General features: G+C 34.7%; 1 protein-coding gene across 3 annotated transcripts in view; it reads left to right on the forward strand.

Moving 5' to 3' along the window:
* GRIA4 (glutamate ionotropic receptor AMPA type subunit 4) overlaps positions 1-14,085 on the forward strand; it is a gene marked incomplete at its 3' end in the record, with an annotated part of 508,329 nt that overhangs the window by 159,759 nt on the left and 334,485 nt on the right. For all 3 annotated transcript variants that reach the window (XM_079928097.1, XM_079928096.1, XM_079928098.1), the window contains exon 3: positions 7,332-7,571. In XM_079928097.1, the coding sequence (XP_079784223.1) occupies positions 7,332-7,571 (240 nt within the window). The remainder of the gene's footprint in view (positions 1-7,331; positions 7,572-14,085) is intronic.

Below are 14,085 nucleotides of genomic sequence, written 5' to 3' on the forward strand. Positions count from 1 at the left end.
GTAAAATAAAAATTAATTGAACTAGATTATCTACTACATAAAGATGGAAAGTGGGTCCTCAACTTGCATGAAAATCAAAGGAACAAGAAAATATGAAATAAGAAAAGCACCGAGTAACTCCAGGTTATATGCCAAATGTATAGCACTTACATAAATATCTCCAAACTTTGGTGGAACATTCATGAGGTTAAGGTCCAATTCAGCAACTTGATTTATTCGGTCCCTTAAATCATAGAACTGAATTGAGTTTAAGCCTAAGATATTCATATGTTAAATTATGATGTTTCTCATAAGTTGCAGGAAAATTATAGCCAGTCACACTGTCAGAACAAGCTTTCCAGTTTGGTCAATCTACTCAGGTAATCAAATTCCAGTTTCTGGTGAGCATAGAATTAGAATTGGATGTACTTTCTTGATAGTATTTCTTTATTAAATATTCATGAAAATAACTGGTATTTGTTATAAGAATCTTAATAGTTGGTTGTGGATCAATTGTGGTATTTTACCCTCTAATCATTTTACTCTCTTATTAAATAATAAAAATACTAAACTTTATACATGCATGTAGAAAATTTGTGTTTATAAAATCTATCACTTACTAATTGCCTCGTATAGCCTCATAGGATAGCAGTTTTAGATACATTATCTCATATAATCCTTGGCATATTATATATTCAGAGTTGAGACAAGCAATTTTAAGGAATTTAGCCAAGGTTACCTGGCTAATAAGCAAAATCACAACAATTTGAACTTACTTGCAAAGTTTGCAGTCTTTCCCCTATATCTTTTTTTTTAACATCTTTATTGAAGTATAATTGTTTTACAATGGTGTGTTAGTTTCTGCTGTATAACAAAGTGAATCAGCTATACGTATACATATATCCCCATATCTCCTCCCTCTTGCGTCTCCCTCCCACCGTCCCTATCCCCCCGCTCTAGGTGGTCACAAAGCACCAAACTGATCTCCCTGTGTTATGCGGCTGTTTCCCACTAGCTATCTATTTTACTTTGGAGAGTGCATATATGTCCATGCCACTCTCTCACTTCGTCCCAGCTTACCCTTCCCCCTCCACATGTGCTCAAGTCCTTCTCTATGTCTACATCTTTATTCCTGTCCTGCCCCTAAGTTCTTCAGAAACTTTTTTTTTTTTTTTAGATTCCATACATATGTGTTAGCATACGGTATTTGTTTTTCTCTTTCTGACTTACTTCATTCTATATAACACTCTCTAGGTCCATCCACCTCACTACAAAAAACTCAATTTCATTTCTTTCTATGGCTGAGTAATATTCTATTGTATATATGTGCCACATCTTCTTTATCCACTCATCAGTCAATGGACACTTATGTTGCTTCTCTCTCCTGGCTATCATAAATAGTGCCTCCAAGAACATTGTGGTACATGACTCTTTTTGAATTATGGTTTTCTCAGGGTATATGCCCAGTAGTGGGATTGTTGGGTCATATGGTAGTTCTACTTTTAGTATTCTAAGGAACCTCCATACTGTTCTCCATAGTGGCTGTATCAATTTACATTCCCACCAACAGTGCAAGAGGTTTCCCTTTTCTCCACACCCTCTCCAGCATTTATTGTTTGTAGATTTTTTGATGATGGCCATTCTGTCTGGTGTGAGGTGATACCTCATTGTAGTTTTGATTTGCATTTCTCTAATGATTAGTGATGTTGAGCATCCTTTCATGTGTTTGTTGGCAATCTGTATATCTTCTTTGGAAAAATGTTTATTTAGGTCTTCTGCCCATTTTTGGATTGGATTGTTTGTTTTTTTGATATTGAGCTGCATGAGCTGGTTGCATATTTTGGAGATTAATCCTTTGTCAGTTGCTTCATTTGCAAATATTTTCTCCCATTATGAGGGTTTTCTTTTCATCTTGTTTATATTTTCCTTCACTGTGCAGAAGCTTTTAAGTTTCATTAGGTACCATTTGTTTATTTTTATTTCCATTTATATAGGAGGTGGGTCAAAAAGGATCTTGCTGTAAGTTATGTCACAGAGTGTTCTGCCTATGTTTTCCTCTAAGAGTTTTATTGTGTCTGGCCTTACAATTAGATCTTTAATTCATTTTAAGTTTATTTTTGTGTATGTTGTTAGGGAGTGTTCTAATTTCATTATTTTACATGTAGCTGTCCAGTTTTCCCAACACCGCTTATTGAAGAGGCTGTCTTTTCTCCGTTGTTTATTCTTGCCCCCTTTATCAAAGATAAGGTGACTATATGTGTGCGGGTTGATCTCTGGGCTTCCTATCCTGTTCCATTGATCTATATTTCTGTTTTTGTGCCAGTAGCATACTGTCTTGATTACTGTAGCTTTGTAGTATATTTTGAAGTCAGGGAACCTGATGCCTCCAGTTCCGTTTTTCTTTCTCAAGATTTCTTTGGCTATTCAGGGTCTTCTATGTTTCCATATAAATTGTGAAATTTTTGTTCTAGTTCTGTGAAAAATGTCAGTGGTGCTTCGATAGGGATTGAATTGAATCAGTAGATTATTTTGGGTAGTGTAGTCATTTTCACAGTGTTCCTTCTTCCAATCCAAGAACATGGTATATCTCTTCATCTGTTTGTATGATCTTTAGTTTCTGTCATCAGTGTCTTATAGTTTTCTTCATACAGGTCTTTTGTCTCCTTAAGTAGGTTTATTCTTAGGTATTTTATTCTTTTTGTTGCAGTGGTAAATGGGAGTGTCTCCTTAATTTCTATTTCACATTTTTCATCATTAGTGTATAGGAATGCCAGAGATTTCTGTGCATTAATTTTGTATCCTGCTACATTACCAAATTCATTGATTAGCTCTAGTAGTTTTCCAGTAGCATCTTTAGGATTCTCTATGTATAGTACCAGGTCATCTGCAAACAGTGACAGTTTTATTTCTTCCCTTCATATTTGGATTCCTTTTATTTCTTTTTCTTCTCTGATTGTTGTGACTAAAGCTTCCAAAACTATGTTGAATAATAGTGATGAGAGTGGGCAACCTTGTCTTGTTTCTGATGTTAGTGGAAATAGCTTCACTTTTTCACCATTGAGGATGATGTTGGCTGTGGGTTTGTCATATATGTCCTTTATTATGTTGAGTTAAGTTCCCTCTATACCTACTTTTCGGAGAGTTTCTTTCATAAATGGGTGTTGAATTTTGTCAAATGTTTTTTCTGCATCTACTGAGATTATCATATGGTTTTTATCCTTCAATATGTTAATATGGTATATCACTTTGATTGACTTGTGTATACTGAAGAATCCTTGCATTCCTGGGATAAATCCCACTTCATCATGGTGTATGATCCTTTTCATGTGCTGTTGGATTTGGTTTGCTAGTATTTTGTTGAGGATTTTTGCATCTATATTCATCAGTGATATTGGCCTATAGTTTTCTCTTTTTGTGTTATCTTTGTCTGGTTTTGGCATCAGGGTGCTGGTGGCCTCCTAGAATGAGCTTGGATGTGTTCCTCCCTCTGATGTATTTTGGAAGAGTTTGAGAAGGATAGGTGTTAACTCTTCTCTAAATGTTTCATAGAATTCACCTCTGAAGCCATCTGTTTCTGGGCTTTTATTTGTTGGAAGATTCATAATCACAGTTTCAATTTCAGTGCTTCTGATTGGTCTGTTCATATTTTCTCTTTCTTCCTGGTTCAGTCTCGGAAGGTTGTGCTTTTCTAATAATTTGTCCACTTCTTCCAGGTTGTCCATTTTTGGGCCTATCTTTGCTTGTAGTAATCTCTCATGATACTATGTATTCCTGCAGTGTCAGTTGCTACTTCTCCTTTTTCATTTCTAATTCTATTGATTTGAGTTTTTCCCTTTTTTCTTGATGAGTCTGGTTAATGGTTTATCAATTTTGTTTATCTTCTCAAAGAACCAGCTTTTAGTTTTATTGATCTTTGCTATTGTTTCCTTCATATCTTTTTCATTTATTTCTGATCAGTTCTTTATGATTTCTTTCCTTCTGTTAACTTTGGGGTTTTTTTGTTCTTCTTTCTCTAATTGCTTTGATGTAAGATTAGGTTGTTCATTTGAGATGTTTTCGTTTCCTGAGTTAGGATTGTATTGCTATAAACTTCTCTCTTAAAACTGCTTTTGCTGCATCCCATAAGTTTTGGGTCGTAGTGTTTTCATTGTCATTTGTTTCCAGGTATTTTTTTTATTTCCTCTTTGATTTCTTCGGTGATTTCTTGATTATTTAGTAGTGTATTATTTAGCCTCCATGTGCTTGTACTTCTTACAGATATTTTCCTATAATTAATATCTAGCCTCATAGTGTGGTGGTCTGAAAAGATATTTGATGTGGTTTCAGTTTTCTTAAATTTACCAAGGCTTGATTTGTGAACCAAGATATGATCTATCCTGGAGAATGTTCCATGATCACTTGAGAAGAAAGTGTATTCTGTTGTTTTTGGTTGGAATGTCCTATAAATACCAGTTAAGTCCATCTTGTTTAATGTATCATTTAAAGCTTGTGTTTCCTTATTTATTTTCATTTTGGATGATCTGTCCATTGCTGAAAGTGGGGTGTTAATTCCCCTACTATGACTCTGTTACTGTCAATTTCCCCTTTTATTGTTGTTAGAATTTGCCTTATATATTGAGGTGCTCCTATGTTGAGTGCATTAATATTTACAATTGTTATATCTTCTTCTTGGTTTCATCCCCTGATCATTATGTAGTGTCCTTCTTTGTCTCTTATAACATTCTTTATATTAAAGTCTATTTTGTCTGATATGAGAATTGCTACTCCAGCTTTCTTTTGATTTCCTTTTGCATGAAATATCTTTTTCCATCCCCTTACTTTCAGTCTGTATGTTTCCCTAGGTATGAAATGGGTCTCTTGTAGACAGCATACATACAGGTCTTGTTTTTGTATCCATTCAGCCAGTCTATGTCTTTTGATTGGAGCGTTTAATCTATTTACGTTTAAGGTAATGATCAATATGTATGTTCCTATTACCCTTTTCTTAATTGTTTTGGGTTTGTTATTGCAGGTCCACTCCTTCTCTTGTGTTTCCTGCCTAGAGAAGTTCCTTTACTGTTTGCTGTAAAGCTGGTTTGATGGTGCTGAATTCTCTTAACTTTTGTTTTTCTGTAAAGTTTTAATTTCTCCATCGAACCTGAATCAGATCCTTACTGGGTAGAGTAATCTTAATTGTAGGTTTTTCCCTTTCATCACTTTAAATATGTCCTGCCACACCCTTCTGGCTTGCAGAATTTCTTCTGAGAATTCAGCTGTTAACCATATAGGGATTTCCTCGTATGTTATTTGTTGCTTTTCCCTTGCTGCTTTTAATATTTTTTTCTCTCAATTTAATTTTTGATAGTTTAATATGTGTCTTGCCATGTTTCTCCATGGATTTATCCTGTATAGGACTCTCTGTGCTTCCTGGACTTGATTGACTATTTCCTTTCCCATATTAGGGATGTTTTCAACTATAATCTCTTCAACTATTTTCTCAGTCCCTTTCTTTTTCAATTCTTCTTCTGGGACCCCTATAATTCGAAGATTGGTGCATTAAATGTTGTCCCAAAGGTCTCTGAGACTGTTCTCAAATCTTTTCCTTCTTTTTTCTTTATTCTGCTCTGTTGTAGTTATTTCCACTATTTTATCTTACAGGTCACTTATCCATTCTTCTGCCTCAGTTATTCTGCTATTAATTCTTTCTAGAGTACTTTTACTTTCATCTATTGTGTTGTTCATCATTTTTTGTTTGCTCTTTAGTTCTTCTAGGTCCCTGTTAAACATTTCTTGTATTTTCTTCCTTCTATATCCAAGATTTTGGATCATCTTTACTATCATTATTCTGAATTCTTTTTCAGGTAGGCTGCCTATTTCCTCCTCATTTGTTTGGTCTGGTGTTTTTTTACCTTGCTCCTTCATCTGCTGTGTATTTCTCTGTCTTCTCATTCTGCTTAACTTACTGCATTTGGGGTCTCCTTTTCACAGGCTTCAGGTTCGTAGTTCTCATTGTTTTTGGTGTCTGCCCCCAGTGGCTAAGGTTGGTTCAGTGGGTTGTGTAGACTCCTGGTAGAGAGGACTGATGCCTGTGTTCTGGTGGATGAGGCTGGATCTTGTCTTCTGGTGGGCAGGACCATGTCTGGTGCTGTGCTTTGGGGTGTCTGTGAATTTATTATGATTTTAGGCAGCCTCTCTGCTAATGGGTGGGGTTGTGTTCCTGTCTTGCTAGTTGTTTGGCATGAGTTGTGCAGCCATGTAGCTTGTTGGTTGTTGAGTGGAGCTGGGTCTTAGTGTTGATATGGAGATCTCTGGGAGTGTTTTCACCATTTGATATTATGTGGGGCCTGGAGGTCTCTGGTGAACCAATGTTTTGAACTTGGCTTTCCCACCTAAGGGGCTCAGGCCTGACACCCGGCCGGAGCACCAAGACTCTGTCAGCCACTTGGCTGCTAGTGCTCTAGGGTCTCCTGCAGATGGGAGGTGACTGTGGCTCACTGCAGGGACAAGGACACTGGCAGCAGAAGTTCTGGGAAGTACTACTTGTCGTGAGCCCTCCCAGTGTCTGCCATTATCCCCACCAAAGAGCCGGGTAAGCTCCCCCTATATCTTAATGTCAATTCTTAGTCTTTTTTTATGAATGTAAACTCTGGTCCCTTAATTGGACTTTAGTTTTTCCAGAACATGTGTGTATCTCTTACAGCACATCATCTAAAGAAAACCAGTAGCAATTTATTTTCTGTTAATTGTTACCCTCTTCTTATTTAATTAAATTTCTTAGGCTCTCTCTCCAGTTTCAAGAGGCACAATAAAAAAGAATAAACGAAATACCTCCAGATTTTATTAATTTATCTTATTTAATTATGCTTCATAATTTCCTAAAACCCAGATATAGAATATAGATATAAATGTTATCAGGACAGTTAATTTTTTTCAAGAAACTATAACTGCTTTAACAAAGAAAAATCTAATTTCTTTGTTTCACAAGGAACTACTCCTAAGATAAATACCTCTAGATTACCCAACACCCTAGGCTTCTTATGGTCACACTTAAAAGTCTCTAGCATAGGATTTGTCACATTATCATGGAATGTTATATATTACTTCATTTTAGTCAAATTTTTCTTAATTCAAATTGGTCTCTTGAGAAAACCCCTTGTTATCTCATTTACTGCAGGGCTTTGAGGGCAAGCTTAACATTTCACTAATTGATTATACAAATAATTGCACACTTCACTTTTACTGTTTCCTTATATTATATTCCTGACATATCAATGACTCAGAGATTTTGTTTGTTTCATAAACTATAGATGTGGAGTCAACAGTTTTAGAGTGTGCTAATAGTTTATGGGTTTTTTTGTTTGTTTTTGTTTCAGTCTGTTCCCAGTATTCTAGAGGAGTATTTGCCATTTTTGGACTCTATGATAAGAGGTCAGTACATACCTTGACCTCATTCTGCAGCGCCTTACACATCTCCCTCATCACACCAAGTTTCCCTACTGAGGGGGAGAGCCAGTTTGTGCTGCAGCTAAGGCCTTCCTTACGAGGAGCACTCTTGAGTCTGCTGGATCACTATGAATGGAACTGTTTTGTCTTCCTGTATGACACAGACAGGGGTAAGTCGCAATTCCACATCTACATAAGTAAAACTCTAATTTGCTATCTGAAATGACTTTGTATCACTTGTGTGAGCAAAATATTTTGATCCCTAATGTGGCTAAAATCAGAAAATGGTCAATGTGTATTCTCAGTGTTTTTATCTTGACTCTGGGGAAAAATTTTTAATTAAATGAACTTCAAATTCACAAGGTTACTTGAGCAAACCATGCTCTTTAGTTGAAATTAAAATAGATAATTTTTTTTTAATTTCCATGATGATATTTCAGGTGCAGTCATAAAATATGTATGTCCTTTACCTCAAATGCAAATTATTTCATGATTTGGAAGATTTTTAAATAGTATCAGGTTGAGGCATAGCATTGAGTTTGAAATATAAAATGTTAAATGAGTAATTGAAGGGTCATGATAATGAGAATAAAGATTTGGTGGTAAGGCTTCTGCTTGCTGGCAACCTTTCACTTTATCTTTACCTATCAGTCTTTAAAGATTAATAAGTGGTATGATCCATGTGTTGGAGAAACAAGGTGGATAACTAACACTAAATTATTGGCAATCCATACAGTTCTGTACAATGTTGATATACTTGGACTTTCGGTTGGAGACATAACTTAAGGAATTCCAATTTTTGTTCAGTTCTGCTTTTTATTTAGTGACCAGAATATAGCAACATATTATGTTTCAAAATAAACATCAGGGAATCACCTGTGGGGTTTTGTTTTCAGTTCTTTTTCCTTAAAGTGTAAGATTTAGAAGCAGACAAGAAGTTATAGTAAAAGTTCAAACAGGCAACATTTCAAGAACATGCTTAGTAAAATTCTACCTGTGAAGTGAGTAAAACAATAAATATAAAAACAATAAACAAAATAAATCATTTGAAGATATAATTATCTTCAAAATCCAAATATTCAGAATCCTATATTGAGACAAAAACTTATTAAATGAATTCATATTTCTCATTTATATTTACATATTTAATTAGATGGAAATGTAAGTGATATAAGATTTCACACCAATGATAGTCCTTTGTTTATATTGGCATTCTTCATAAATTTTCCATTTGGAAACAAGCTCAGAAAATTTAATATCATCAGTGTATTTTCTTCATGGTTGTAGCATACTCTAATTCTCATTTTGAAATTTGGGAGCCTATCTATATCTCATGGTATCATTTTCCAATAGCTAACAATCCAAAGCATCCTAGAGAATGTATTACAGATTAGAGAGATTATCACTCTCCTCACTTCTAACTTTTGGAAATATTCTTAAGCTAGGGGACACTGAGAATTGAATCATAATGCAAATTAAAACAACAATGAGATACTACTACATGTCTATTAGAATGGAAAAAATTTAGATCACTGACAACATCAAATGGTGGTTAGGAAGTGGAGTAACAGGAACTTTCATTCATTGTTGGGGGGAATGTAAAATGGTACAGCCACTTTGTAAGACAATTTGGCGGTTTCTTACAAAACTAGATTTTCTCTTACTATATGATCCAGCAATCATGCTCCTTGGTGTTTTCACCCAAACCACACAGAAACCTTCACACAGATGTTTATAACAGCTTTATTCATAATAGTCAAAACTTAGAAGCAACCAAGATGTCCTTCAGTAGGTGAAGGGATGATTAAACAGTGATACATTTAGACAATTCAGAACTGAAAAGAAATGAGCTATCAAGACATAAAAAGACATGGAGGAAACTTAAATGCATATAACTAAGTGAAAGAAGACATTCTGAAAAGGATACAACACTGCATTATTCCAACCATATGACATTCTGGGAAAGGACAAACTATGAGACAATAAAAAGATCAGTGGTTTCCAGGAGTGAAGGGGAAGAAGGGATCAATAGGTGGAGCACAGAGGATTTTTAGGGCAGTGAAAGAGTTCTGTGTAATATTATAATGGTGGATGCATGTCACTATACATTTTTCCAAACCCATAGAATGTATAAAACCAAGGATGAACCCTAGTGTAAACTAGGACTTTGGGTAATAACGTACCAATGTAAGTTCATCAATTATATAATATGAGTGTCAAGTGAAAAAAAAATTCCACTTCAATAAAATTGATTTTAAGTGCTTAAAAAATTGAATCATAATGTCAAGAAATATATACTGGAATATGGATGAGATGGTTCTTCCTGTGGCTTGTTATGACACAGCTTAGTTTGCCACTTTGGGCAGAAGATCCTTATCTTATGGCATCTTGGTCTCATTGAAATACCAGTGGGACCTGTCTCACTTTCCTCTGCCCTTGTGCAAACCAGTCTCTGGCAAGGAGAGGATTCTAGGCATTCATGCATCAGTCTCCCCACCAAACAGGGATTAAAATTAATGATTTGCTTTTGCACCAGTTTGTACTTTTTAGGATCCTCACTCCTGCATAACAAGTCAGATGATCCAAACTTGGTCCACCTCCCATTACTTTTTACCATGGGATCTCTCTAGTATAAGCAGACAATACTTGGTTATTTAGAGATTCTTTCTCCTGGTTAAATTTCTGCCTTCAAAGGCTTAAACTCATCATGGTACCAGCACTATTTCTTCTAATAAGGCATCCTGTAACTTTTAATCTACCTATTAACTTGCTGCACAAAAGCCTGCTTTCTCCTGTCATCACCCTAGAATTTAACTGCTTACTTTTAACCAGTTGATGTAAATCACTCTCTAGTATTTCTTAGTTCTCTCCAATACTTACTTTGGGATGAATAGCTAGTCCTTTGAATTGCCTTCTATTATAGTAATTCGATCCAACTTCAAAGTATCCACCTTTAGGGACTTCCCTGGTTGTCCAGTGATAAAGAATCCACCTTCCAATGCAGGGGATGTGGGTTGATCCCTGGTCGGGAACTAAGATCCCACCTGCTGCGAGGCAACTAAGTCCACGTGCCACAACTACTGAGCTCTCATTCTTCAACTAGAGAGCCCACTGCAAACTACAGAGCCCATGCTCTCTGGAGCCCACATGCCACAACTAGAGAAGAGAAAACCCACATGCCACAGTGAAGAGCCCACGTCACAAAAAAGATCCTGCCTGCCTCAACAAAGATCCTGTGTGCCATAGTTAAGACCCGATGCAGACAAATAAATAAATTTTTAAAAAATCACAGAGTATACACCTTTATTCCAAGTGGTAATTGCATGAATGAAAAATAACATGTCAGGAAAATGGCTGTTTCTTATGTTCAGATGGCTCACTTTGCCATGATACTACCATTTTTCTCAATATTCTGGGTCTTACGTAAGTACTTGCAAAAGATGAGAATAATTTTCCCTCTTTGAAATTATTGTGCTCATTTTATGAATTTAGGATCACAAGCCCAATTTACCTCCTCTTAGATACAGTTTTTAAAATTATGTATCACTATCACCAACTGAGGTGTGAACCACAGTTATGAAAGTATGATTAACTTCTGTCACAAATATAGTTGTCTAAGCATCATCCATATTTTCACATCATGAATAATTAAAAGAACACACATCAACATTAAAGATCAGAATATTTAAATATAATGCAAAAATGAAGTGTAAAGAAATAAGATAGTATGGTACATTTTAGTACTTTTCTCTAATCCTCTACTGTGATCATGAACTGCTCATCTAAACATTTTTCCTGTTCTAAGTAGCTGCCTTAATATGACCCTGAATTTCTCTATGAACTTGAGTGGAACCTGACTTTCTGATGCCTCATAAATTCTTATTTTGGAATAAATTATTTCATTGATCCACTCAATTATTTCTGAAATTGTAATCACTATAGTGATACAGTGATATCTTAAGATACAAGAGCTTCACTCTATTATAACTTTAAGTAGTGTTTCAAAATGTTGAATTGCAATCAATAAAAGGAATCATACTTTATTTCCTCTGATATAAAACCTGTGTTCTAGTCCTGGTCTGCTGTTGATGAGCTGTGTGAACCTGTCTATATTTTTGTCCACACCTGAAGAAAGGAAGGAAGGAAGGAAGAAGAAGGAAGGAAGGAAGGGAGGGAGGGAGGGTGGAAGGGAGGGAGAGAGGGAGAGAGGGAGGGAGAGACAGAGAAAGAAAGAAAGAAAGAAAGAAAGAAAGAAAGAAAGAAAGAAAGAAAGAAAGAAAGAAAGAAAGAAAGGAAGAAAGAAAGGAAGGAAGAAAGAAAGGAAGGAAGAAAGGAAGAGAAAGAAAGGAAGGAAGAAAGAAAGAGAAAGAAAGGGGACGCAGGGGCAGGAGGAAGGAAAGTTGAACTGCACTTTCTTTAAGGCTCATTCAAACTATCTTTAAGGTTTCTTGATATTTTATATTCCAAATATTCTATTCCTTCCCTGGAAATTGTGGGTGGAAAACAAAAGTAGTAGGTGGCATCAGTGATCTCTTTACCAGCAGATGACTTCCTGCTTCTGTGCGTTTGACTGACTCTCAAAGAAGAAAAAAAATGTGTTCATTTATTTATTCTTTCAATGTATCCATTTATCCATTTAATAAAACTTTGTTCAGTTTTCATCAGGTACTTTGATAAATATTAATAATGCAATAATGAGCAAGCTACTACTGAAAATAAATTAACTCTCTTGCTATGACTTCATTAGAAAATAGTGCACAACACTCTACTTGACAACTGGAAACTTGTCTTTGATGCATAGCTTGATGTTTTTACAATTTTAATTTGGAACACAACTATTTTCCAAAAAGATCATTGCCTTTTTGGGAAAAACAATTATAAAACATCATTTAAACACAAACTTTGATAAGATTTTTGTGTTAATAAATATGATACTCTTGAATGATTTAAAATGTGACTTATGTATCTACCTGAGAAACTGAATTTTAAATTTTGCTTAACTTTAATTGATTAATTTAAATAACTACATTTGCCTAAAAACTACTGTATTGGACAACATAGCATATCTAACCACAGAGCTCATCTGCAATATTTCACTTTGAGTGAAATGTCCAAATCTCTTCTTGATTTATATTTTACTATGTAAGAAAAGAACTTAGAGAACATCCTGCACATAATCCTTTATATAGTAATTTTCATACTGCATTTTTTATACATTTACATATCTTTTCTTCCCTTAGAAATGTAAGTCCTTCTCCAGTTATTGTTATATCTTTTTATATTTATACCTTTCATGTTTAGCATAGTAACCCCTAATAGGCATACTATCAGGGGTTACTATAAATATGAAATAAATGAATTAATCAAATGAAGTCATTGACAATAGTATCAAATAAATTTAGAGCTCTAATAACTAATCATGTAACTTATTTTTTATTAATGGCACCATATTTTAATGAACCAAATAGTTCATAGAGTAGTCAAAATGAAAAATTCTCCTGTAAGAATGGTACTTGAATTGAATGCAATTTTATTATGATGAAGAAATATGGAGAAGGTTGAAAAATAACGTTCTTAATTTAGACATATTAAATTAAATATTTAGAAAAATTTAAATAATATTTTCAGTTATATAAAATCTTGAAATTTTTTTCAAATTTAATTAATATGTCATTTTCCTTGAGTGAAAAAGAGACATTAATTTAAATATTTATAAGTACGGTTGTTTTTCAATAAATCTTTTCAAAATAACATATTTTTTACCTGCATCTGTTGCCCAGAATTTTAAGTATTTATGATGTGTTTAAGGCCATTTCTAACACCACTGATAACAAGGTGAATTTATGATCAAGGGAAAGATGAGACATAAACCTAACATTTTTTAAAATTCTAATGATCACTGTCGGTATTTTTCAAAACTGTTATGATGACCAGCAACTTTGACCTCGTGTCTAATGTAAGCAATGGCTGACACTGACCTTATTTTACTTAATCCTGGTTCTCTTTAACATTTACTGCTCAGTGTTTTACCTACATTAGTGCTTTCCAGGCTAATGATGTTTCACAGGTTGCTAAATATCTTGTGTCCATTATCTTAATAAATATTATAACATTATGTAAATTGTTTCTAGGAGAGATATATTTGGCAAAGCATAGAGGATAAAACTTTACTTTGGCTAGTTTGGCTTGTTTCCTTTGGTCATTTTTTTTCTTTTTAGCACTATTTTTTACAAAAATACGTTCTACACATTGCACAACATATTTTGAGAAGTCTAGGAAACAATGCTGTGGATGGCATAATATGTATATGCTGCTATCCCATGCTAAAGCCAGTGCAAGTGATGAGGGGATGGAGAGAGGAGTATGTTTGCATGGGGAGGGGAGAGATCTTCCTATTTTATTTCTGCTTTTTGGGTTTCAATGCATGCATACCTTTTATTTTAAAACTGCTTTAAATCCTTTTACAAAAAAGTTGAGATCTAAGTAATAGAAAAAGGAGTAAATGAAAAGGAAGAGGCATGAGACACCTTTCGATATCTCTTTTATTTCCCCAAAATTAAACCTGTATAAATCACTCCAGAAAACTCTCCTATCTTCCTTTTGGGTTCAGTTCCAATTCTCTTCTTTATTTTTTTCTCATACTGTTTCATTTTATTGCTCTTTCCCTCTTTCTCTGCCTTCCCT

The sequence above is a fragment of the Stenella coeruleoalba genome (assembly GCF_951394435.1).
Source record: "Stenella coeruleoalba genome assembly, chromosome: 8".
In the NCBI taxonomy this organism is placed as follows: Eukaryota; Metazoa; Chordata; class Mammalia; order Artiodactyla; family Delphinidae; genus Stenella; species Stenella coeruleoalba.